At 43.1% G+C, this 23491-nt stretch overlaps 1 protein-coding gene across 2 annotated transcripts; it reads left to right on the forward strand.

Annotated features, from left to right (window-relative positions):
* Nucleotides 1–23: 23 nt before the first annotated feature.
* Nucleotides 24–22757, forward strand: MRPS18A (mitochondrial ribosomal protein S18A). Of its 2 annotated transcripts, XM_036380676.2 has the most exons (7): nucleotides 24–134; nucleotides 307–338; nucleotides 3779–3883; nucleotides 11843–11966; nucleotides 12732–12798; nucleotides 21950–22116; nucleotides 22597–22757. In XM_036380676.2, exons 1-6 carry the CDS (start codon nucleotides 35–37, stop codon nucleotides 22092–22094), a joined length of 573 nt encoding a protein of 190 aa, XP_036236569.1. In that variant the 5' UTR covers nucleotides 24–34; the 3' UTR covers nucleotides 22095–22116; nucleotides 22597–22757. The 2 variants fall into 2 exon arrangements, with proteins under 2 accessions (XP_036236569.1, XP_036236568.1); XM_036380675.2 differs by having other exon boundaries at nucleotides 21950–22757.
* The last annotated feature ends 734 nt before the right edge of the window (nucleotides 22758–23491 follow it).

Consider the following 23491-nt stretch of genomic DNA (forward strand, 5'->3'; position numbering starts at 1 on the left):
GAAGTGGCGTGACGGCAGCGCCGGCCGCGGCAAGATGGCGGCGCCCAGCCTGCTGCACGGGGGGTTGCGGCGGATCTTGTCCGGGCTCCTGGGGAGCGGCTGGGCCGCGCCGCCGGCCCGGGCCCTTCGCCAGGGTGAGTCCGCAGGGGGCTCTGCACGGCCCCGCGCCCCGTTGCCTCGCCGCTGTCCTTGAGAGATGGTCGCGGTCACTGTAATTTGCCCGCTCCTCCCGCCCCCTCCCAAATGCTACTTCTTTCAGGCTACATGGGTCTCATTGTGGCTTCCCGTCTCTTTTTTCTTTTGCAGTCGTGGAGGTGACTGAAGGCAACACGACCACAGTAAGTCCCTGCACCCCTTTTCCTTGGTAGCTGCCTCTGCCGTGGTTTCTCGCTCCTTCAGCCATGTATGTGTCCGTGCCCTACCCATAAAGGAGAAACGGGGACGCTTTTTTGCTTGAAAGACCTCTCAGGGTATGAAGGCAGAGCTAAGGCAGGGATTTGCTGCGAGTGCGGGTTAGCAGTGGAGGGTTTGGCTGCTAAAGGGCAGGATTGTCACCTGTTGCTGGTGACAGGTACCTCCAGTCAGAGCCCTCATGAGCACCAAACCCCTCACTGCGGCCCGGGTAAAGTCGGGATCCCTGACCAGAGGCATTCAGGATATAAAACGCTGGAGGCCATTCTTCAGACGGTTCTGTTTCCTAAACTGATGCCATTTGGCATCGTCTTGAGTGTGGACAGACACTAGGGAGGATTGCCAGTGGCTTTGTCACTTCATCCTGTGCTGGCAGTGCGATGTGGCATTGCAGGATGTGTCTGTACCGCCTACATGCCACACACATCTCATGCCTTTGATCTGTGTTGTGTTAGTTAACTGCAGTGTGTGCCATACTGGCTTCAGGTGATACAGAGCTTCCATATTATAACACACATGGTAAAGAAAAAAAAACAAAGTGTAAGATGTTTTCGAAGGAAGACCTTAAATACTAAAGGAAAACTCCTGAAAATGAAACAGAAGTTCTGAAGTAACTGATAAAGAAGAGTATCTTCTTAGCTACAGTTTAAGGCAGGAAGGAAAAGATTAAAGCAGTAGAATTAGAACTTTGCGTAGTTAGCACCATCTAATGTGTTATACTTTTATCAAGAGAACTGTCATTTTTTAGAAGCACAGAAATTACTGAAAGGGAAAGGAGATTGCATTATTCTGCTCACATTGCATATGGCAGTAGCACTATATGTCTTGGTTGGAGAGAGATAACACAGATTTTTTTAATATATATTTATTTACATACATGCATATTTATATATATATAAATAAGATGAGAGTGAAGGAGGAATTTGGAAATAGCTAGAAGAGAGTGCACTTAAATGTTAATCTGTATATATATAAATAATAGGAAAGAGATGAACTATCCTAAATCTGCTTGTTGATCCCTTTGAAACTGTTAAGTATTTTTGTCAGAAATATATTTTGTTGAAAGTTTTGTTGTATTTGTGCTAGCAGACATTGTCATGTGTGAAACCTGCATGGATCAGATAACTTACTCTATTTGATACTACATATCTAAAATATATGTCAGTTAGCAAGATGTCCTAAGACTGTCGACAAAAAATAAGTTTAAGGTGTGGTAGTAGGTACGATGAAAAGCATCTATTTCTTGCCTTCAAGTGCAAAATTACTAATCTTTGCCCAGAAACCTGAAGAGAAGAGCTTGCAAGTGTGACCTGAGGTTGTTTTAACCAAAACAACAGGGGAGTATGCACACCAACAAAACACACTCAGTGGATTGCTGTATTTTGCACTCAATCAGTTTCATAGGGGATGTAAATTATATTCTCAAAAGTCCAAAATATTAACTGAGGCTTGAAGTAGAAAAAGTAAGCATTACATTAGCAGAGCCCTTTTGAAAATAACTCTTCCTGGAGATCTGGATATATTTGCTGTGTAGTATCCTAGCATCAGTCTGGAATCCATCAATGCCCCTAGATGAGGAAGATGTTGTTAAAAATTGTGTAAATTGACAAACCAGAGGGCTGATATGTTTCTCAGTGTATCCATTGGTCACTCCATTTATCCTGCCAATTCTACATGAGCCTTCTCTGAATCCATATTTCCCTGATCATCTTTCTGTGTCCTTGTTTTTAATCAGTATTGAAGGAAGTGTTTGATAGTGAACCGGTTGATAAATCCCAGAGAAATACAGATTTAATCAGCATACTGAGAATGTAGAACCCCTACACTCCCTTTTAGATGTTTAATAGAAAATTAGCAACTGAGTGGATTAACAGTATAGAAGTCCTCAGCAGCTGGGAAGTAATTGCCAAAGCTTGTACAATGAAATTTATCTCAAGAAAAATTGATGTTGACGTAGCATTCTGAATCTCTATTTATTTCCAACATGGAATTACAGTCATAGTACAGTCTGAAGCCAGACTGGCAAGAATCAAGACTAGATACCCTGGCTTCCCTGAAAATAACTTCACTGATTAATAGAAAATTTGATACTGGCCTACATCTTATATTCATAGCTAAGTATTTGTTTTTGTAAAATTGGTTGTTGTACTTGTGGGGGGAGGAATCTTACTTAAAAATTGACAATTTTGTCTGAGGATCTGAGATGTAAACTACAAGTAACTTACCTGTTTCTGTTTTATCATCAGAAAGGCAGAAATCTGGCATATGCAATAGATCTGTGAGTTCAGCTGGATGCCAGTTTCCAGTGCACACTTACAGGAAAGGTCATGCTTTTCTCTTCTCAGGTCTTCAGGCACAGAACCTGATGTTTTCTTAAAAGTAATCTTTCATTCCACCCAGGTTTTCTTTTCAAACTCTGGTGCTTGCACACTGTGAGGCTGGCAGTTAGTGTTCGGAATTGGCTTTTAATCTTAATTTGACCAGAGGAAACTCAAATATCTTGGAGAAAAAATAGCTTAGTTTTATTCTCTCTTCATTTGGGTGCAATTTGAGATAGCTCTTGTTTCCATTTGTAAATCCTCAAAAAAGAAAAAAAAGACAAGTGCACATGCAGATAGACTTTGCATTTCTAACACATCTATGAATAGGAAACAAATTTGTCAAGTTCTTCCTTTACACACCTTGTACATCTCTTTGCATGTTACTTGTGAGAAAATTTGAGTATTAGATGCCACCACTTTATAGTGATGTACAAAATATAATTTTATAATCTCGTAAAAGAATTGTTCAGAGAATTAAATGGGATAAAATATCGATATTATAAAATAAATCTACAAGCCCCAGAGACATTTCCTAACTATCCTTTCTTAAATTTAAATTCTGCTCAGAGTTTTCCCTGCTGGTGATTTCTAATCCAGCAAGCCCCTATATGTTTTCAACTATAATATGCATCTGCTATGCTGTGGCATTCTCATATTCCCTGAAGAAAAGTTATTTTAAAGCTTTTGGCTAAAGGGCCTCTACACTTTCAAGGCATGGTGGTTCAAAAGAGTACTGCAATAAGTGGAATTCAGGTGAATATGAGAACTGCACACTGACTGTCGACTAGTTTACATTTAGAAAAACATACACAAGAATTTGCCAAAGGGTTTTCTTTGCCCTTTGAATTTGTCCTTCTCCCCATAGTCTGCGGCATAAGCATTCCAAAGGACTTGTTGTATCTCTATAAAAGTGAATTAAATGATGCAGGTACTGTTCCCCTTATATCCTCACATTGTGGACTCGATGAAAAGTATTCCTTAAGTCACGGGTGCAGGTAGAGCTGTAAGCTGTGCCTGATCATTGCATGCTTTGAATTGTTTCCTAGATTGAAGGGAGAATTATAGAGGATGCTGAAGCACCACCTCCTCCAAACCCCTCTGGCCAGTGTCCCATCTGTCGCTGGAACCTGAAGCATAAGTATGATTATGTGGTAAGTTTAACGAGGGAATTCCCCCAACCCTCATTGCTGACAAGTATTGCTCTCAGATCTACACCCCACACAGCCTGTCCCTCTTGAGTTTTCCTGGGTGTAGTAAAGATACTTAACTCCAGCTCTGCTTCTCTTGGGTGCAGCAAGAGCCTCCTACACAGTAATTGTATGCCTTGGCTGATGGTGTTCCCTGGGAAAAAGCATGAGCTTGTATCAAATAGGAGATTTGGAATTACTCACACGGCCATCTGATCTGCAAAGGCCATATAGCTCTTCTGTGCCCAGCTGCCTTTCACTATTGCACTTACCAGAGAATCAAACTGGAATGTAGCATTTAGTCAGTGGATACAGCCCTAGCTCCAGAGAGGCCAGAAGACTTGAATAGGTCACTTATATGACTTCAAGCACTAAGATTTCTTATTTGTCATGTTTCACTAAGTTAGTAACTGTTTCATACAGCTTTTGAAACTTTGTAAGTATGAAGGAGCATACATTTTTACTTACCTTGCAAGAGAAAAAAAAACAAGTTTTATTCAAGCATTTTGCAGGAAGTGCTAATGAGAAGGTTATTAACTAAAGAGGGGATAACTAACACCTAAAGAGGGGATAACTAACACTAAACCTAGAATATGGGAAGGAAATCCTGTAGTGCTATAAAACAAAAGCATAACAGTCATGAATGCTTCTGAATAAGAAGCATGATATAGCAGATGCAGAATGTAACTTTACAGGAGGTCACTCAGACACAGAGTTTACAAAAGGACTAAATTACCCCCTTGCATGCTCAAAACCCAGCACTGGAATTAGAAAAGAAGAAAAACAGACAGGAACATGCTGTTACTAAGATAGGGCAACAGAAAACTCAGAATAAGCTGATGTCAATAGGATTAGAGAGGGGGATACAAATACATTGGAGAAAAAGAAATGTTTGTGGGAAAGTCCATTATTGAGAGGAGAAGGGGACTGAAATCCACTTTGGTTGCAAAATGACTGTGCTGCTTGTGTGTAGTCCTAGTGCACACATGCAAAGGAAAAATTATGTTTTACTATCTGCATATTGATGGCAATTTGCAAATGTAAAACAGCAGGGAAAAACAAATACAGAAATAACTTAAGCATTGAATAGGGTACAGACCAGCAGGCCTGTATTGCATGTTGCCTCAAGGTCTTGAAGGAATTAGCTAACAAATACGTTACTTCAATCACAGGATTTTTTTAAAGCATAAAAAATAATCCTAGGGAATCACCAAATGGTTTGAAAAATGTAAGTGACATACTAAGTAGATAAGAGAGGAAGGAGAATGATGCTGATGATTACTGATTGGTAAATAAAACATTGCACATTCCAAATAAAGGGTGTCAGCTAGGACTAAAAGCAAATAACCTGTTGGATAGGACTAATTAAGATTCATGAATTATGAAGAATATGAATACAGCAATAGTACAAGACAAAATACTTGCAATTACTCCAGACAGGTGAAACAACAGATGTGAGGTGTAAATGATATACATTAAGTGTCTTTCAAAGCCTGTGTTGCAGAAATAGAGGCATTTAGAATCTGATGTTGTCAGTGATTCTTACTCAGGCTGGGTACAATATTAAACAGTGAAATAAGTTGGGGGCAGGGGAGTATTTAGTGTTTCCTGGCTTGGTTTCTCAACAACATGGGAAACCTGGATATACAGTGAATTTGCAGATCATAATAAATTAGGTGAAATGACAAATACCATTTTGTAAATTACTACAAAACTGGATCATGTCTGTTTTGTGGGGCCTGTGTTTGAATGCGGAGATTCCTTGCAATTCTTTATCATGGTTACTGAATGGTGTAATGATCAAAACCAACTTGTTACTTACTCTGGAAAATACTTTTTTAAGGTTCATATCATTTTATGTGACTTATAAATGCAAGACATAAACAGCATCATTAAACTCAGTAATTCTAGAGATTTACAAAAAGCATTCCATGAGTCACACATTTACAACCCTTGAGAAACTATAAACTGATGTTCAGGATGAAATAAGTTATGGCAGTGGATTACATCTTAGAAATATAATATATGTAGACTTACATAGATTCAGTTCCTGCTGCCATGTGTGGTAGAAGACTCCACTGAGTATCTGGAGAGATAATGCCATCAAGAACCAAAGATGTTTTAGACTATGTGATTCTGTAGAGTCTGAGTTCCAGGATTAGAAATTAGAAATTCACAACAGACAGTGTGAAACATGAGTTTTACATGTGTTTGTAGGGTGAACTAAGTTATGAGTTTTCTTCCACACTTCATTTTGATTCTTAGATCCTGATTTCTACTGTGCATTAAGGAGGCAAGAGAAAATGAAATGTGAAGAGAAGATTCTGCAGCCAATCTTGAGAATCATTACTAAGATAATTTCTTATCTAAGATAAGAAATTGTGGTGCTGGGAGGCAATCTATGAATGTAGATTCATCTCAGCTGTCACATAGATTTTGAATGCATGTGCATCTAGTGTGTATATATCCAGTGCTCTTTCTGGACAAAGAGCTAAAGAGAGCACTGTGAAGTGGTATTTTGAAATTGCAGACATTTCTTACCTCATATTTAGAAGCATCCCTCTGTGGGGCTGATTAGAACTAGGAGAAATTTGAGTTCTGGGGTAGACCACTTCTCACTTGTCCCTTATGTTTTTGAATGCTTTGTACTAGTTGCATATTTTCAGGATTTTCAAATGTTAAAAATCTCCCTTTTCTGCACTAAAGTACTCTCTGCTATTTTATTCTCTGCTGCAGCTGTGGTGAGCAGCAGAATCTTGAGATGCTTTAGTGAAGTGCAGGCATTTAACTCTGTGGGCAATTAAACAGTGGGACATTTTTCTCAATGCTGGTTAATTGTCCTAAATGTCTGTAAATTGAGAGCAGCTATTTTTGTTAAGATATAGCCTAGTTCATACAGCATAACCTATAAGATGAGCTTGATGAGAGCTCATCTTATAGGTTATGCTGTATGAATTAGGCTATATCTTAACAAAAGATATAGCCTGGTTGGCGGTTCCTTTGAGATTGATAAGCTGAGATCAGTCTGTTGCACAGAAAGGAAAGTGTGAGCTTTTTTGCTTGGGATGCTTGTAATTGGACTGAATGAGGCACTATGAAAAGGGAAGTGTTGAATTAGCCCCTGAGGGAGTTGAGTAATATGACCTCACAGGACTTTCCTTTTGTCCTGTGCAGCTAGCACAGTCTAAAGTAGTGGCATAATGAGTTACTCTGGCTGTCAGAGAACTGGGGGACCAGTGTCTCCAGAGCCATTAATCAATTGAACAGGCATTGTGAGCACTAGCGGGTCATGATTCCAGCCTGCCTCAGCTATGGTGTAGAGGGCTGCAGTTGTCTTTCCCAGTTCAATCCTGATCCTCTGGTGTGGCTCAGGGTAACAGAGCTTAATATATAAATTCCCACAGTTTGTGGTCTGCATGTGTCTGTCTGTCCAGTAAAACTGAGATCTCAGTTGATTTTTTTTCATATCCATCGGAGATAAAAATATTCTTTTGGTCATTGTATGGATGCAACTGGATTGAAACCTGCAATTGTTTTACAAAATGTGTGGACAATGGTGTGCAGCTCCCAGGAGTAAGGCAGAGAGGAAAAACTAGATTCTTGTATAACTGGAAATAATGACTGACAGACTTGTCTGATACAGCCCAGTAGTAATTTGGCTGCACAGATAGAACTGTTCTTGTGGTAAATAAAAGTTTTAATGAATCATGCATCAGTCAAGGATCCTGCTTTTGCAAGTGTCTGCAGACATTGAAATGCAGGTGCCTCTGCATTTTGGTTACCATCTATTCACAAGAATATGGGGTACATAGTGCTCCATCTAGCAAGTTTGTCGAGCCCTTTTAGAAGGGGAGGCTAAACTTGTTTTTCATTTCCCCCCCTTATCCACTTCAAACATCATTAGTTTGAGTAGGCAGTAAATATGTCATCTTGCTTTGGCAACAGTTAGGGGAAATCAAACTGCAGGCTTTGCCTATTAGCCCTAGATTAATTCAGTCCAAGTTGTTTTCATCAAATGCTGCAGATTACAGGGGTGGGAATCTGGGTCCAGCCTCATGGGAGCTGTCCAGTGATTAAAGCAAATCAGTGGTTACAGGCTTGGCTGTCCACTAGCACAAAATGTGAATTGCATGGAACATGACGGCACCATGAGAACTTGCCAGACATATTTTTTAATTTGACCGCTCCGTGTACTTGTTCACTTCCCTCCACAGCTGCCCCATGAAGTTGGCTGTACCTGTCTGCTTTGTCCCAGTGGTAAGATACATCTGTGTGAATATTCTGGGAGAGGCACCTGGCCTGTTAACTGTGGGGAATCTTCAGAAATGGACAAACCTTTGGTCAAGAGTGCAGCATTTTGAGCCAAGCAGCGTGACTATGATTTGAAGCTGTAGCAGCTGGGACATGACTGATGATTTCAGTCAAGAAATGACTGCCACACCAGGGTGTTGGTCAGTTGGTGACACTGTTCTCTTGATTTTTTTTTTTTTCCCCATAGGGAGAAAAAAAATATTATCTCCATTTGCTTCCCACCACCCCCTTTGCATGGAAACACTTGATAACAAGCCTGTGACTCCATGAGGTGTGGTGGTAATATGAGAAATCACTTGGACCACACACACGCCCTTCAGAAGAGTGTGTGGCCTACTTAGGCTTTCATGGCTGCAAAGACTGAAACTGCCGCGAATTTGCCATCAGCTTTCTTCTTCCTCTTCTCCACAGATTAATGCAGCAGGCTAGTAGCATGGTCTTGCAAATTTTTCTCTTTCTAGGTACTTAGAGCTGAACAGTCCTTTTTCACTTAGGGAAGTGTTATGTGCTAAATGGCAGATTGAGCTGTTGGTGATTTGAAGATTCAAACAGCTAAAAAAGAGGAAAAAGGGGGATAGAGTCCTACTCTGATTTCCTGAATCCAATCCAGTGTATTTCAGGAGTGGTCAAAAGTCAGTGTTCTTCGACATTTTGGTTGGCCTCCATCCAGTTTCTACTAGTGCAGCTGGCACCATCTGGTGCCCTGGTTACTGTTCTCCTTGGCAGGGCCATGTTTAGCTGGGCTGAGGGATACTCTGCTTCCGTTTAACCATGGATGGCCTCCCAGGAGCCTACTGCTACTTGCTCAGCTGGCTTTTCTCCTTTGGATACAGCATAGTCCTGTAGGGTGCCTGGTCAGTAATTTTGTATCAGTGAGGTATTCAAGTCAGTGCCTAAATGTCAGTGGCCCTACATGACATGCCGTGTTTTCAAAGGAGCTGGATCTGAGAATCAGTCTGAATGTGTTCACTGTAGACAAGTGGATGCAGAAAGCAAGAACTATGGGAAGAGGGAAGCTGCGTGTCACGATGATATTAGTGAGGACAGTATTGATTGGGGGTGGGAAGGACAAAAACAAACTACATAACCCCCAAACAAATAAAAACCCTCAACATTTTGTCTATAACACTTGTAACCAGCATTTTATCCCAGGTGACTGGAATGCATTTTTAAGAACAGTAGGAAGGAGGAGCCTGAGAACTACTGATCTATCAGCCTCACCTCTGTGCCTAGGAAGGTCATGGAACATCCCCCTAGAAGCTGTGCTAAGGCACATGGATGACAGGGAGAAGATTTGATACGGCCAACAAGGCTTCACCAAGGGCAGGTCCTGCCTGACCAACCCAGTGGCCTTCAGCAATGGAGTGACTCCATCAGTGGGCAAGGGAAAGGCTTTAGATACCATTTTTCTGGACTTCTGTAAAGCCTTTGATGTGGTCCCCACAACATTTTTCTTTCTAAATTGGGGGGAGATAGACTCAATGGCTGGACTGTTAGATGCATAAGGCGTTGGTTGGATAGTCACATCCAGAGAGTAGTGGTCAGCTGCTCAGGTCTGATAGACATCAGTGACCAGTGGTGTACATCAGGGGGTCTTACTGGAACCAGTTCTATTTAGTACCTTCATTAATGACATAGACAAAGGGATTGAGTGCACCTTTGTGAGGTTTGCAGATGTCACAACTGAGGGATGGGATGCCATCCAGAGGAACCTGGACAAGTTCAAGTGGGCCTGTGGGAATTTCATGTGGTTTAACAAGAGCATGTGCAAAATGCTGCACCTGGGTCAATGCAGCCCTCACTATCAAGACAGGCAGGGAATGAACAGATGGAGAGCAGCCCTGGGAAGGACTTGAGGATGCTGGTGGAGGAGAGGCTGAACATGACCCAGCAATGTGCACTCACAGGCTAGAAACACAATTCTGTCCTGAGCCGCATCAAAGAGCGGCCAGCAGGGCAAGGGAGGGGATGAACTCAATGATCATTAAGGTCCCTTGCAACCCAAACCATTCTTTGATTCTGTGACAGCATCTGTCAGAATCCATCATTACCAGAAGGGCGTCCTAAATTCCAGCAGCCCCCTTGACAGCTGGTTTTGTGCAATAGGCTGGGTGAATAATTCCTAGTTAGCTAGATTTCTGAATACTCACTTTATATTCACTCGTGATTATTTGCTTTTGCAAGGCCAGTAAATGAAGGTAAGAATGCTCCAGGGAGCTCTTTGTAGAACAGCAAGGGTGGGGGGTTAGCAGCAGGTCTGTGAATCTGTGAGCTGGCAGACAGGATCACCCAACATGGAAAGCAACAAGTACTCTTTGTTCTTGCCAGGTGCCCTGGCTGAGGGGTGCAAAGTTCTGCCATGCCTCGTTTGAACTCGCTCTGTCCGGACGCTCGCTGGCTGCTCCCCTCAGCCTGCAGGCAGCCTCTGCATGGTCCTGCTGCCTCCACTAGGAACATACTTAAAACAGCCGTGGAGAGGTAAACTCTCAACCAGCAACAAGTCTGTTGAAGGGGAAATAACAAGTGGGAAGTCTCTGGAGTCCATTTGGGCCAACTTATGCTGATGTCAGGATGTCAAGAATGCCTGCTTGTATTGGCCTGAGGGGTATCTTTGAATACCACCTTGAGGGGTATCTAGCGCTGGTGTTGTGCGTGGAAATGGAGAGCATGGATCTGAATCCTGGGCTGTTGTACTGTGTACAGTTAATGGGACACTTGTGCAACAGCTGTTGCTGCTGTGTTTAAAAATTTGTCATTCCAGCCCTGTGATACTATCTGATCCTAGAGATCCCTTTAAATAGTTTTTATTAAAAAGGCTGCTTTACATTTCTAGGATTTTTAATTTTAAAGATCAACAGCAGCATAGTCTAAATTGTTCTTGAATCACAGACAAGCCCTCAGCATGCTTCGAGTGCTCCTTTCGTGCACCATGACTGTCACAGCCCCACCTAATGCACGCACAGTTGAAGGACTGACTGCAGCAATTTATCCTATTAGTCCTTTCTCATCAGCACATATTCTTTTCTTACATAAAGCTTCCTCATGCAACATCTTAGACCATTTCCCTGCTCTCCACCCCTCTGGAGAGACCTGAGGGAAGCTCTACCATGGGAAACTAGATAAAGTTTGAGGAGTAGATAGCAGAGAACAGTCCTGCTCTGAGGGAACAAGGAGGGAGTCAGAGGTGATCTAACATATCTGTGAACTTTAGGACAGCAGCTGTGATGGCATTTCAAGTTGTGTAAACAATATCCATCTGTAGGTCTTGTGTAACTCTTAGTACCTAGGACACATTATCTTAGCAAGAATCTTGGAGCAAGTAGTGAAACAGTGAAGGAGCAGGGATTGCAGCTGACATCATGTGTTTACACTAGTGAAGTCAGGGAAAGACTCAAACCATCTGAGTGACCTTACTAAGCTAAACTGGCAGGCAGTGATAGCAAGCAAAAGCCACTTGTTGCCAAGCTGCAGACAAAATGCGTAGGGAGGAATCATTGTTTGTTTTACATTGTTTTGAGTTCTGTACACAACACAAGGCTCAGCACAACACCTGCAGTCACAGCAGTGAAGGTAGCTGGAGAACTGATGGTTTTGCCCTTCTCTCTCCCTCAGGATGTCTTGCTGCTGAGTCAGTTTATCCGTTCAGATGGAGGGATGCTGCCACGAAGGGTCACAGGCCTCTGCTTGGAGGAGCACAAGAAGGTTGCTGTGTGTGTGCAGATGGCTCACCGTGCAGGTACATAACCCCTGACTGTAGGGTGCCTACTGAACCCTTTGAGAGGGGTCTCCTGCCCAGTTAGTATAGCTCAGTGAGATGTCATTGTCCAGTCACCCAGCAAACTTGTTATGGTCCCAAGTGCTGGGACAGGGTGATGGAACAGAGAATACTTGTTCTGCTTTCTCTGTGTCCTGACTCTTGCCTTGACAGCAGACATTTATCCCTGTAGATGAGACAAGTGTTGCAGAAAGATCTAGGAAATGGCTCAGTCTCCAGTAACTAATGATTAAACACCTGCTTCTGAAATTACTTGATTTACCTAAGCTTGACCTACCCCATTAGTAACGTGCAACTCTGCCATCTGCCATGTGATGACTTTTTTACTTTTCCCAGGTTGACACAGTCAAGAGTGTTGTGCTGATCTTTGTGCCTGGTACCTGAGTTGTATCCAAGTTAAATGGACTGAGAATTTTAATAGTCAGATTTTCCATCCTGAAGATGGAATCTGATGGGACACCAGTGCCCCATGTCCTCTGTAAAAGCCTCTGCGATAAGCCCAAGTGACAGTGTCTTTGGTGTATATTTCCTCCCTATACCCAGCACAACTTCTCAGCTTCTCTGGCTGGGGTGCAGGTTCAGAAGTGACTGAAGATAAAATACCCTTTCTAATGTACTTGAGCTTTTGTTGTGCTGTTGCCTGGCTTATGAGGTGTAATGTGACTTCTGAATGCAATAGAAGCAAAGAGACACTGCAAAATATTCTCACATCTTTTTCTGTTTCAGGTTTGTTGCCAAACCATAGGCCTCCACTTCCTGAAGGGCATGTTCCCAAGAAACCCAAGCTGAACAGGTGAATAGTCTTGTCTTTCCACATTTCTCTTATTCAAGAATAAATTGGAAAGGGAAAAGCAGTTCCTTACAGCTGGGTGAGAAATGCCTCAGGCAGCAGGGTTCATAAAGTGTACTCAGGATTTTGGAGAAGATCTGACACAATATTCTCTTGGCAGTCTTTTAAGGACAAGTTGTATCTCATATAAACCATTTATTCACACAAGATTAAAACTGCCACACATGTTAGAGTCTGCCTGCCCTTCCTCAGCTGTGCTCACCTCCTCATCACTAAGAATCAGTAAGGCAGTCACAGGAGGATGCCACAGATTGAGTCACAGCAGTGCAGAGTAGCTGAGGTTGGAAGAGGGAGGCCTCTGAAGATTATCTAGTCCAAGCTCCCTGCTTAAGCCAAGTCGCCTAGAGCAGCTTACTCAGAACTATGTCCAGCCAGGTTTTGAGTATATCCAAGGATAGACTTCCCCCAGATTCTTCTGAGGGCAGCTTGTTCCAGAGAACCAGCCTCATACAAGGTAGCGTTTCTTACATTCAGACAGAATTTCTTTTTTAATTTGTGCCCATTGCCTCTTGTCCTGTCACTGAGCACCAGTGACGGGGGAGAGCCCTCCCCTCTCTTCTTTACACTGTCCCTTCAGGTACTTAGGAACATTGGTAAGACCTCACTGAACCTTCTTCTCTCCAGGCTGAGCAGTCCCTTCTCTCTTAGCCTATTTAGCCCCCAACAGCAGGAGGGTGCCCAGGCAGCGATAGCAGCAGGCTGGCTGAGCAGCCAGCAGGGGCTCATGGCAGGTCTGTTACCTTCTGCCCCATTCCGGTTTCCTCCAGTCAGCGATTCGCCCTCTGCCCGCTCTTCCCCCTCCCCAACCTGAATGGCCCCTGGCCTTTGGTGGGCAAAGGGAAAGCCTGCAGCCGCCTCCTGCTCCGTGCTGGGCGCTTGGAGGTGCTAATCCCCTGTTTATAACCTCACACTTTGTTTCCATGGGGATGTCAGAGCCATGTACGAACCTCGCATTAGCAAACCGTGGGGTTACCAGAGGCCATGGGGCTGTCGCTGGGAGAGCTTAGACTGCAAGGCTGGAGACTCCTGCATTTCAGGTCTGATTCTACAGTGGAGATTTGAGAGAGGCTCCTGGAAATGCTGGCAGGCTCCGTAATGGGTATCAGTGAGGGTCAAATTAGAGGACTCTACATTTGATGCAGCCCTGTAGCCATCAGATACTTCAACTGTAATAACTTCTTCCTTGTGTCTTACAAGTCTTGAGTATTTCGTATCTCTGTGTTATCTGGCAGCTGTGGGGTGGAGCATATTATCTTGTTAGCATTCACATTGCAACCCTGAGTAGCAGGTTGAGACTGGAAATGGTAAATGCAGCATCTTGCTGAAATCACACCAGGACTCCAGATCTGATGCCCTGACTCTTACAAATTGTTCTATAGACCTTTAGTAAGAGCAAAGACTGAATACCTCCGGATACATTCTGCATGCAAGTAGGTGTGCTACACCTCTAAATTAATTAAACTAGAGATTACTGCATTGCTAGCCCCTCCCTACACTACCCTTGTTTTTCTCTTCCCAAAGAGGGAATGTAGCAGGCCCAGTGGAAGCAGTTTAGAAAAAGAGAGCAGAGCTGTTTGCTGACAATATGGAGTAGTATTGAAGAAGGCAGACCTTGGGGTCTGAGTGAAGATAAGAGAATAAGATCAAGAAATGGGATTGAAAGTTTTGATGGTGGGGCTGACACTATAAAAATGTATCCCAAGAACTAGGATAAAGTGCAGGAGTACTTCAGGAGTTCTGTTCTCCTTCTCCTTCATGATATTGTCTTATCAGCCTGTTGGAAGGGGAAAGCTCTGTGTGTTGGAGCCTTGCAAAATCTTGGCCATTCTGTAAGAATTTTGACCATGTGAACCCCCACCTGTACTTCCCTCGTTGCTCTCTGGAGCAGTAGCTGGCATGGCATAAGGCAGGAGTTACAAATTGCTTCCTTCCTCTAGCCTGAAGTGCACCCACATGCTGAATGACTGAAGTCATTTAGCTGGTACTTATTTTGGGAATGAAGCCAGAGCTCTTATCAGAAGTTTCCCACATAAATGACTTGTCCAAGCTTACCTTGTCTTTGCCTCTGTACTTGTTTCCGAAGCTTCCTGTGAGTCTGCAGTAACTTGGGAAGCACTCAATCTGTGGTGCTGCTAAATGCAAGTGAACTGACAGGGGAGAAAGGTGGCAGAAGTGAGCTTGAACTTTGGAGTCAAACAAGCTGCCTTGTTCAATAATAAAGCCTCTGATTTGGCGTTATTATAAAGCAGAGCAGTAGGACTCAGGAGCTCAGTCCCTGGGTAGGGACCGGGTGCCCGAGGCTAGCTCGCTCATGCCAACGCCGCGGGGCTACCATCTAGCAAGCATGGTGATTATCAGCTCTATAGTGATTGCAAGCTCTCAGGATTTCAGCTCTGCTTGCTAGGTAGTGGTGCCCCGGGCTGGAGGCTGCAGCAGATGGGGAGAGAGGAGAAGGAGAAGGCGCAGGCTGTTCCATGAAGATGGCTTTATTTGGGGAGGTCCGTGAAGGGTCTCTGCTCTTCTTCTTTCTCCCCTAATGGGGTACAGTATGCTTCTTTTATAGGGTTGGAAAGGATCCAAGCTTGACCAATGGCAAGGGGTTAACATGACATTGCCTTATAGGGTTACAGAGATAGGTTAAGGGCGGAGGACAGGGAAACAGGAATTTTCTTTGCTGTTTCAGCATTCCTATTGTTCATATTCTCCATGGTGTTTTTCCTAAATCTATGGGGTTTGCTACAGTTCAATGCCATCAGTCTGCATCATCCTCTAAACATGTAATATCAGGGCTATTCACCTGACATAGCTTGTTCCTTCACTGTGTTTATGTCTACTGGATTTTTAAGTGCCAAGAAGACATCAACAGGATCTAAAGAGAGCCCATTATAGCAGGCAGTGCATTACACAGTTAAGTGATGTGTTTTCCAAATCTTTGAGCTTCATCTCTTTTTGAGATCACTGTATTGGCTGTTCTAGCCATCTTTACCACTCTGCTTAGATGAGAGGTAGCAGTGCCTTTCTGCATTGCTGCTATGGCCCTGGGAATGTCAACAGGGAGAAACTGAGATGCCTCATAATATGTTTGGGCCCCTTGTTAAAGCTTTTCCAAGACAAGCACAGGTAATGTAAGCAATCTGTTGTCTGTCTCTTTACTCTGAATGGAGAAAGTTTTCACTTTTGTAAAGGAAGGGCTTCTGAGAAGTCACTGTCTACTCCGGATGTTACCTCACTCACTTCTGTGTGAATTTGTAATGTCTGGGAGCTGCCTGCCATCTTACACTGAGGTGAAGAATGTTTTGCTCATGGTAGAGCTCTTGACATACTACACCATCAATGGCTAGAATGACAGGACTAAAGCCTAAGATAGCCTTAGGGACTGATTCCGCTCACACCACCTGAGACTGAAGGAGATTCATCACTTCAGTGTCAATTGGGACTCAGAGCCCAGTGCCTCTGCCATGATACAGAGCATTGAACTACTGCATGTAGACTAGGAGCAGCAACTCTGGTCTGGCTGAAGTGTGGCAGATTACTTCATTTGGATGAGCCTTGCATTTTTTTTCTTGTTTGGCAACGTTCTGGTTGGTGCTTCCTGTGGCCAGGCTTCTTCCAAGGCTGTGTCAGTATTTTTGAGAGCAGCTTCATTTGTTGCCAAAAGAGGGACAAATGAGCCTGATGAAAAACTGATGTGTCCCTTAGACAATGTATACAATGTGTACATTGATGTGTACATTGTCTAAGGCCAGCTACACAGGAGGAACTCTATGGCTCCTGGGCAAATGTACTAAGGAAGTATATAAAGGACTGAGGAGCTGCATTAATGTATACTTTTGAAAGCACTAAAAAAAAAGCTGTTCCTCAGTTATATTTTTACTGCAGTTGTGGCTGTCTTGGCCAGAATGTGTGGCCCATGTCACTGTCACCCTGATTAAAGTGAGCCTACTTCAAATCCAAAGAGTCTGGCATGCACTGGCTAGCACCTAGCTGGGATTAAAAGGTATCATGCCTCCATATGGAGCTATCAGCAAACTGCCTTGTTTTAACAAGGGTCAGGGGTGCTGACATGCTATCGATTTAGTGTTGTGAAGTGTGGATTTATCATGCAGAACCCCTCTGCCTCTCAAGAAGGTGCTCTTCTGGTGCTTATTCAGTGATGTTTTCCAAAAAGCAGAATTCCTGCTCTGTTTTCTGAACTGGTTGTACTATCTCAACTGTACGAACTTTGGACATTCCCTTCTACATGCCCCAGATTTCTCTGCAAAGCGATAAGGATTTCCCTGCTTTGTACTGGGTCATTTGGCAGCTGGCCTTCCTCTACCCACTCCATCTCCTTATCCTGTGTCCACTTCTGGAATTCAAGAGGAGCAGAATGCTTTGAGAATATCTGTCCTGCCAATCCTGCCTTGTACTTGGTTATATAGCTGTCTAGCATAGTATGGAACATTCACCCATGATGTAATGTAACACAGAGGAGGAGATTGGGAACTGCAGAAGAAGGCAGAGGATGAAAGTGAAATGCTAAGCTTTGTGGTCAGCTAAGCTGAGGGTGGTAGGATATATATAAGAACACCTTGTGGTCAGAATTCAACTGGGGAGCATTCCAAATCTCCCTCTTCTATCCTCTGCAGTTGGAACACTGTCCAGGTGAGACTTGCCATGATATTTCTCATTTCTTGGACTTCAGTTCTTTGCCTTTTTGCTTTCTGCCTGATTCATTTTTGATAGTGATAGCTCATGAATGTTACCAGTTAACTGCTTTACTAGCTATGCTGCTTTTGAAGAATTGGCCGTGGGAGTAACCCACATCATCCATGAACTCTTGAGTCTCATGTCCTCACCTTCTCTTACGTATCATTTGTCTGCAGAAGTTGGACATTTAAAACAAATGAAGTTTACCCTGTCAATGCAGAATTACTCCCTACAGTTAATTTTCCTCATGTTTGGCCCAGTCTGGGGCTTTCACTCTTTCCAGGGGATCATTTCACAAGCAAATTTGTCATGCAGCCAAGGATTGTTCCCTCATCCTCAGCCTGTATTCTCCCTTTCAAAACTTCCTGCTGTTATTTCTGCATTTGTTCATGCTCCAGCCTGGCATGTTCCAGTTAAGTGCTGCAGCAACAAAATATTTTCACTAGCCTGTGAGGCTGAGGAAGTTCTAAGTGATTTCACCAGCATTGTGTAGGGTGACAGACTGTTCCCATACTCCAGAGTAATGTATGTGCAGGCCACCACACACCAGAGCCATTTGGGAAACAGTCAAGCTCAGCTGTAGGTCAAACGTCTTCCTTTCAGTAATGGAAACCTGAATAGCTCAGCAGTTTTCTTTTCAGCATGGAAGTTTTTGCATGGAAAATGTGGACTAACAGTCTATCCAGAACAGTCCCTGAATTCAAGCCAGCATCTAGATGCTCTTTTAATATGAATATAGCACTCATGTTCTTCTGGCAAGTCCAGAGTATTGGTTAAAGCACAACACTGTTGTGAAGTTGTTCCCTATCCAAAAGGACAAGGGGATATCACAGGTTCCCTGACTCTGGGGTCTGTCAGCAAGAGGTGCTGTAAGATTATGGAGTACTTGATTTTGACTGCTCAGCTGCCACTCCATTTCCAGCTTCCTACTGGAAGAGCATAACTTGGCACAGATAGTATCCAAGTCAATCCTGCCTCCATCACCTGAACTGGAGGAGTGATTCTGTGTTAAGCAAGAGGCAAGCTCCCTACAAATTCCTCATGAATTACAAAGTTCTCAGGCTCTGTGGACACCTCTCATCCCTGGGAGCAGAATCTGGTTTCCCTGCTATCAGCATTTCACTCCAGCAGCGTGTGGTTCCTCTCATCTGCATGGGAACTGTGTTGTGCATAGCATGTGTATTCAAAAGCAAAGAGCCAGAGGGGCTGCAGGTGAGCAAAGCCAAGAGGTGTCATGGGAAGGGATGTGGCAGGGAGGAGGCAGTCTCGCCAGCACTTTGATCGAGTGCTTCCTGCAGTCTGTAGCCCTCTGCCTTCTGCTCTTAATCCAAACAAAAGCCATATTGAAAAAATTCAGTGAGGGTTCAGAAGTTCAGCCTTGAATTGTACCAACATGGCCTTTGCTTGAGCTGTGTATGTGGTTTTCCCATTTCCCTTACCCTGCACATGAAAGCCTTGTGCCTGCTCCTAGGTCTGAAGTGGCAGCCTCCAAGTGGGAAGGCCTGCCCACTGAATAGAATCCATGAAAACAGACTTCCACATGCTACAGAGATTTTAGGCTATTACAAAGACCGCAGGTGAATTAACCACAGTTGTTTCCATCCTGATTATATCTTGCCATTTCCCATCAGGGAAATCCCACCAGAGTTCCTATCATGGTTTTTTTGCATAAATTTGTGCACTTGGAGTCCAGGAATTCTTGTTCTTGCTCAGGACCCTGCCTTAGTCAAGGGGGCAAGCAGAGCCCTGAGGTGAGTCACAATTCCCAAGACTGGCAGTTATGTCCCCCTTTGCCTAAAGTGGGAGCTGTGCACACTGAAGTGACAGGTGAGGACACTGTGGACCAGCCTCATTTGGCATCCACCTGAAGAGTCTGTCTTGACAACCTTCAGCTACTTGAGAAAATTCAAACACTCTGCCAGTGTGTGTTTGTAGGTGATCATAAAAACTCCCCAAGACAAACCTTATTAAGATACAATGAAAAGTAGGGGCACTTGGTGAGAAAAGGGTGTACCCTACCTTACATGGATGGCACAGTTTGCAGGGAAGTCCTGTGTGCTAAGCTTTGGAGCTCTCCTCTGTGAATTTTGTGGATTGTTTTTACTCACAGAAAAAAAAACCCCAAATCTGTGAAATCAGTAGGAAACGGAGTTAGTCAAAGAGGAGAAGGAACTTTGTAGACTGACTGCTCCCAGGCATTAGGCTTTTGCACTGCTGAATCAAGGTAAAAGAAAAAAAAAAAAAAAGAGGCAGCAAACAAAATAGGACAAGTTTGAGTTTGGGACAAAGCAAGTATTAAAAGACCTAAAAGCAAATGTGCTCCAGGAAGGGAAAGCGTCCAAATGTCTGTTTCAGCTAACAATGAAAAGCCCCAGCCTGCAGTCCCCAAAGGAAGCAAAAAGCCTGGACCAGAGGGCTGGATTAGACCTGCTCAAAAGAGAAATAACAAAAGCTTTAAAATCAGGCCATTACTAAATCCTCCTTCCTATGCAGAATTGGGGTGTGCACTTCCAGCCCCCACACAGAAACAGAGGGATTTCTTAAAAAGCCACTGTCTGTCTAAACCTGCATACAGCATTGATGTGTATCTCACATTCACACATTCACTACTCTCCCAGTGAGATCATTTATTATCACAGGAGCACTTTCCCTTAATCGTGCGGACACGTGACCAGAATTGCACTTGGCACATTGATGCATTAAAACAATTTGGGATTTTTTCCCTCCTTTTCTGTAAGTGTAGTCTTGCAATAGCAAAATTTGTGCTACAGCACCCCCCTTGCAGCAAGGGGAATATGAAAAGGAGGACCTGGCTCATGTGCTCATCTAATAGCTCTTCAGCTTCTCCCAAAGAAGCTGTCTTGCCATAGTCCTTTGCCACATTCCAAACTGGGGACTGTGTTTGGTCTCCCTGAACTCCCCTTGCATGTGAAATTAGAGACAGGAAAGTCTCTACCACTTCCTGTCCCAATGCTGTTATGTAAGGGATTCCACTAATGCACTAGCATAGCATTACAGGTCAGAAGGGATGAGTTTAATGCACGTATAGGAAAACAAGTGGCTGGATCTTGCTATGTGTTGTCACCCAGACCCCTCCTGCTGGTACTTCTAGGTGTTTTAACTGTCCTAAACTCCTCAAAGCAAAGCATTTTGAAAGTGCCTTGATTTCAGAGGCAGAAAGCTCCACATGTGATTAATTTTTCAGTTTGTGCTATTAGGGAGAACTGAGGAAGAAAAGTGCTAAATGGGCTGCTGTTCTGCAGTCTGTAGCTGCCTGGCATAGCAGGCTTTCTTTGTAGCTCTCAGGAATGTGCCAAATGCCTTCAAACAAATGTCTCTGTCCAAAGTTCTTAATATTTCAAATTTGCACGATGCAAATAAAAGGTAACAAAGCTTTTTGTGGAGGGGATGAGTGATTGAGGTTACATTAAGACCATGGGATTACTCAACAGAGGCGTGCAAACATTGTTGGACAAAGTTTATCAGTCTGTTCCAAATTCTAATTTGTTGGAGCATTGTTTGTACAGATTATGCTAAGGTTTTACTTTGGATCTTCATTGTCTGAAAAGACTCCTCTTTCTCTAAGGACCTCTATTCCCCTCTCTACTGGTAGCAAAAGATTTAAAGCCTAACAAAACTCCAGGCCACCCAGCCACAGGGTAAGATTTCCAGTAACTGATTCTGGATCTGAAATCCCCTGCCTGTTTGCAAAGCCAAGTCTAAAACTTCAAATGGTAAGAAGCAGAGGATATTTGCCAGATACTGCTCTTCACAGAGATTTGTAGTTGTGATGATAATTCCATTTTAATACCTCTTACACTGTAGGTGCTGACTTCCTGCACTAGCAAGCTCTTACAGCATTGTACAGAGAACACTAGAGCAAATATGGACATATAAAAATACAAGACTAGGCCAGAAACCCATTGCATGCAGAAGTAATAGCTAATTATCCCCCCAAAGTAAATGTATTTGTTTTTAGAAGCTTTCTCACAGAATTTAGCCTTTGTAATTAGTTTACCTTATTGAGACCAGCTGTTGAAATAACACTTCCCCTAGAGGCTGGATGCATTCAGTCTTGGACTTAGTTGCAATGAAGGGATTTGGCACTCCTGTTTCGCTGCAGGTGGACAACTTGCTAGCAGCCTGGAGACTACACCTGATTTGTTTTGTGAAAATGGAAGCAAGCAGGTGCCAGTGGGTTCAGTAGAGAGATGAGCTTGGAAATTCCAAAACAAACAAAAATTCCTTTCCCGTGGTCCCTTCTGAATTGAGAGAGCTCTGCTCATAGTTATTCCTTTTATAAAGATGTGTGTTAGGGAGGCAAAGGCTATAGTGCCTTGCTTCAGCTGGAACATTTTCTCAGTGATCAGTCTCAAACTGAAATGTGTTTGTGTTGTTTTGACAGGTACCTGACCCGCTGGCCCATCAGATCTGCAAAGCCCATTTGGAAGAGGGGCCCTAAGTGGTGCAAAAAGCCCTACCCAGTTGGACACCCTTTGCTGAAGGATAATATCAAATATACACAAAAGCCTCTCTGTTTAAACCACTAGTGGCCAGAACTAGCATAGTCAAGTAAGCACATGTTGTCCACTGTTCTGCTGGGGTTTTTTTCAAGTTTGTCAATATCTCCAATTTTCTTATTCCAAAATTGTCTTTAGTACTCTATATTGTGTCCAGCTGTAATCTTTTCCTCTGGGAGAATACAAGAGCCATCAAAGCAAAGTTCAGTGTGTAGGATGATTTGATAAAAGCAAGGGTCAAAGGCTTCTACCTCAAAGCCAGAAAGGATCTGTAGGCTTTTGTTTCTTTATGTTCCACAAATAGGTTTGGAAAAGGATGTTTCCTTCTCTTCCCAGCAGTGACTGGTGTTTCCTCATTGAGGTGTGTTTCAAGTCAGATTTGCCTCATTTGAGCTTTTGTACCTGTGACACAGATGGAAGAAAAATTTCTCTGCAGCACTGTATTTTCTCAGCAGTAAAAGAAATTGTTATTGACTACTGAAATTAATTTTTTATTATTATTATCATCTGTTCTATCCATAATTTTCAGCAGAACACCTGTGGCAGTGGCAAACAAGTGTGTATCTTACGTGTCCCCTGAAGAATTCCTGGCTTATTTTTCACTCCTGAATCTGGCAAATACACAGTGTTGACATCCTTGATGACCGCCTGTTTTTTTTTTCCCCCTGGCAAATAAATTTTTCATAAATCTTCCCTGTCAGTGATATGGTTGCTTCCTGGGATAGTTTGGAACTGATTATCCATCCTGTAACTAAAAGGTGGCACCATTTATCTCCCTTTGTAGTACACATACAGATCTTCCACCTAGTCACCATTGCTAATTATGGGCCTGGTATGAAAGGCTCATTAAATTTATCATGGTCATTATTGTTTTGGCTCCATTTCTTTGGTATTTATCTGGGGGCTACAAATCAATACAAAATTTTTATGTACTACTATGCCAATTAATCTTGTATTGCTTTTATTGGAATCATCTGCTAATACCATCAGCATGGACAGGAACAAAAGGTAAGGATAAACCTGTATTATCCAGGAAATCAAATTAGATTTAAATGGTTCTTTTTAGCCTTATTTTGTGAAATAAAAGCCCTAGATTCAGCCCCTTGAGCTGGCCAAGACCTTTTGCTTTGGGAGACAGAGCCAAGACTTCATTAACCATACTGAGATAAAATCTCTGGCTGACTGTATCTGTTTTATAAAGCTTTGAAAGCTACAGCCCTTCAGAAAGGAAAATATTTTTCTTTATTCTTATACACACAGAAGTTACTCTGTCTTCTAGCCCAGGTAGCTCTACTCAGTGAGCTTTGCTAAAAGAAAAGTCACTGGATTAAACCATTGTCTTGAGATGAACCTGAAAAAGCACATTTTTCAAGACCAGGTGATGCCTACTGCTGGTTGTTTCCTACAGTTTAGTGACATGAGCTGGA

This window comes from Molothrus ater, chromosome 3 (genome assembly GCF_012460135.2).
Source record: "Molothrus ater isolate BHLD 08-10-18 breed brown headed cowbird chromosome 3, BPBGC_Mater_1.1, whole genome shotgun sequence".
Classification (NCBI taxonomy): domain Eukaryota; kingdom Metazoa; phylum Chordata; class Aves; order Passeriformes; family Icteridae; genus Molothrus; species Molothrus ater.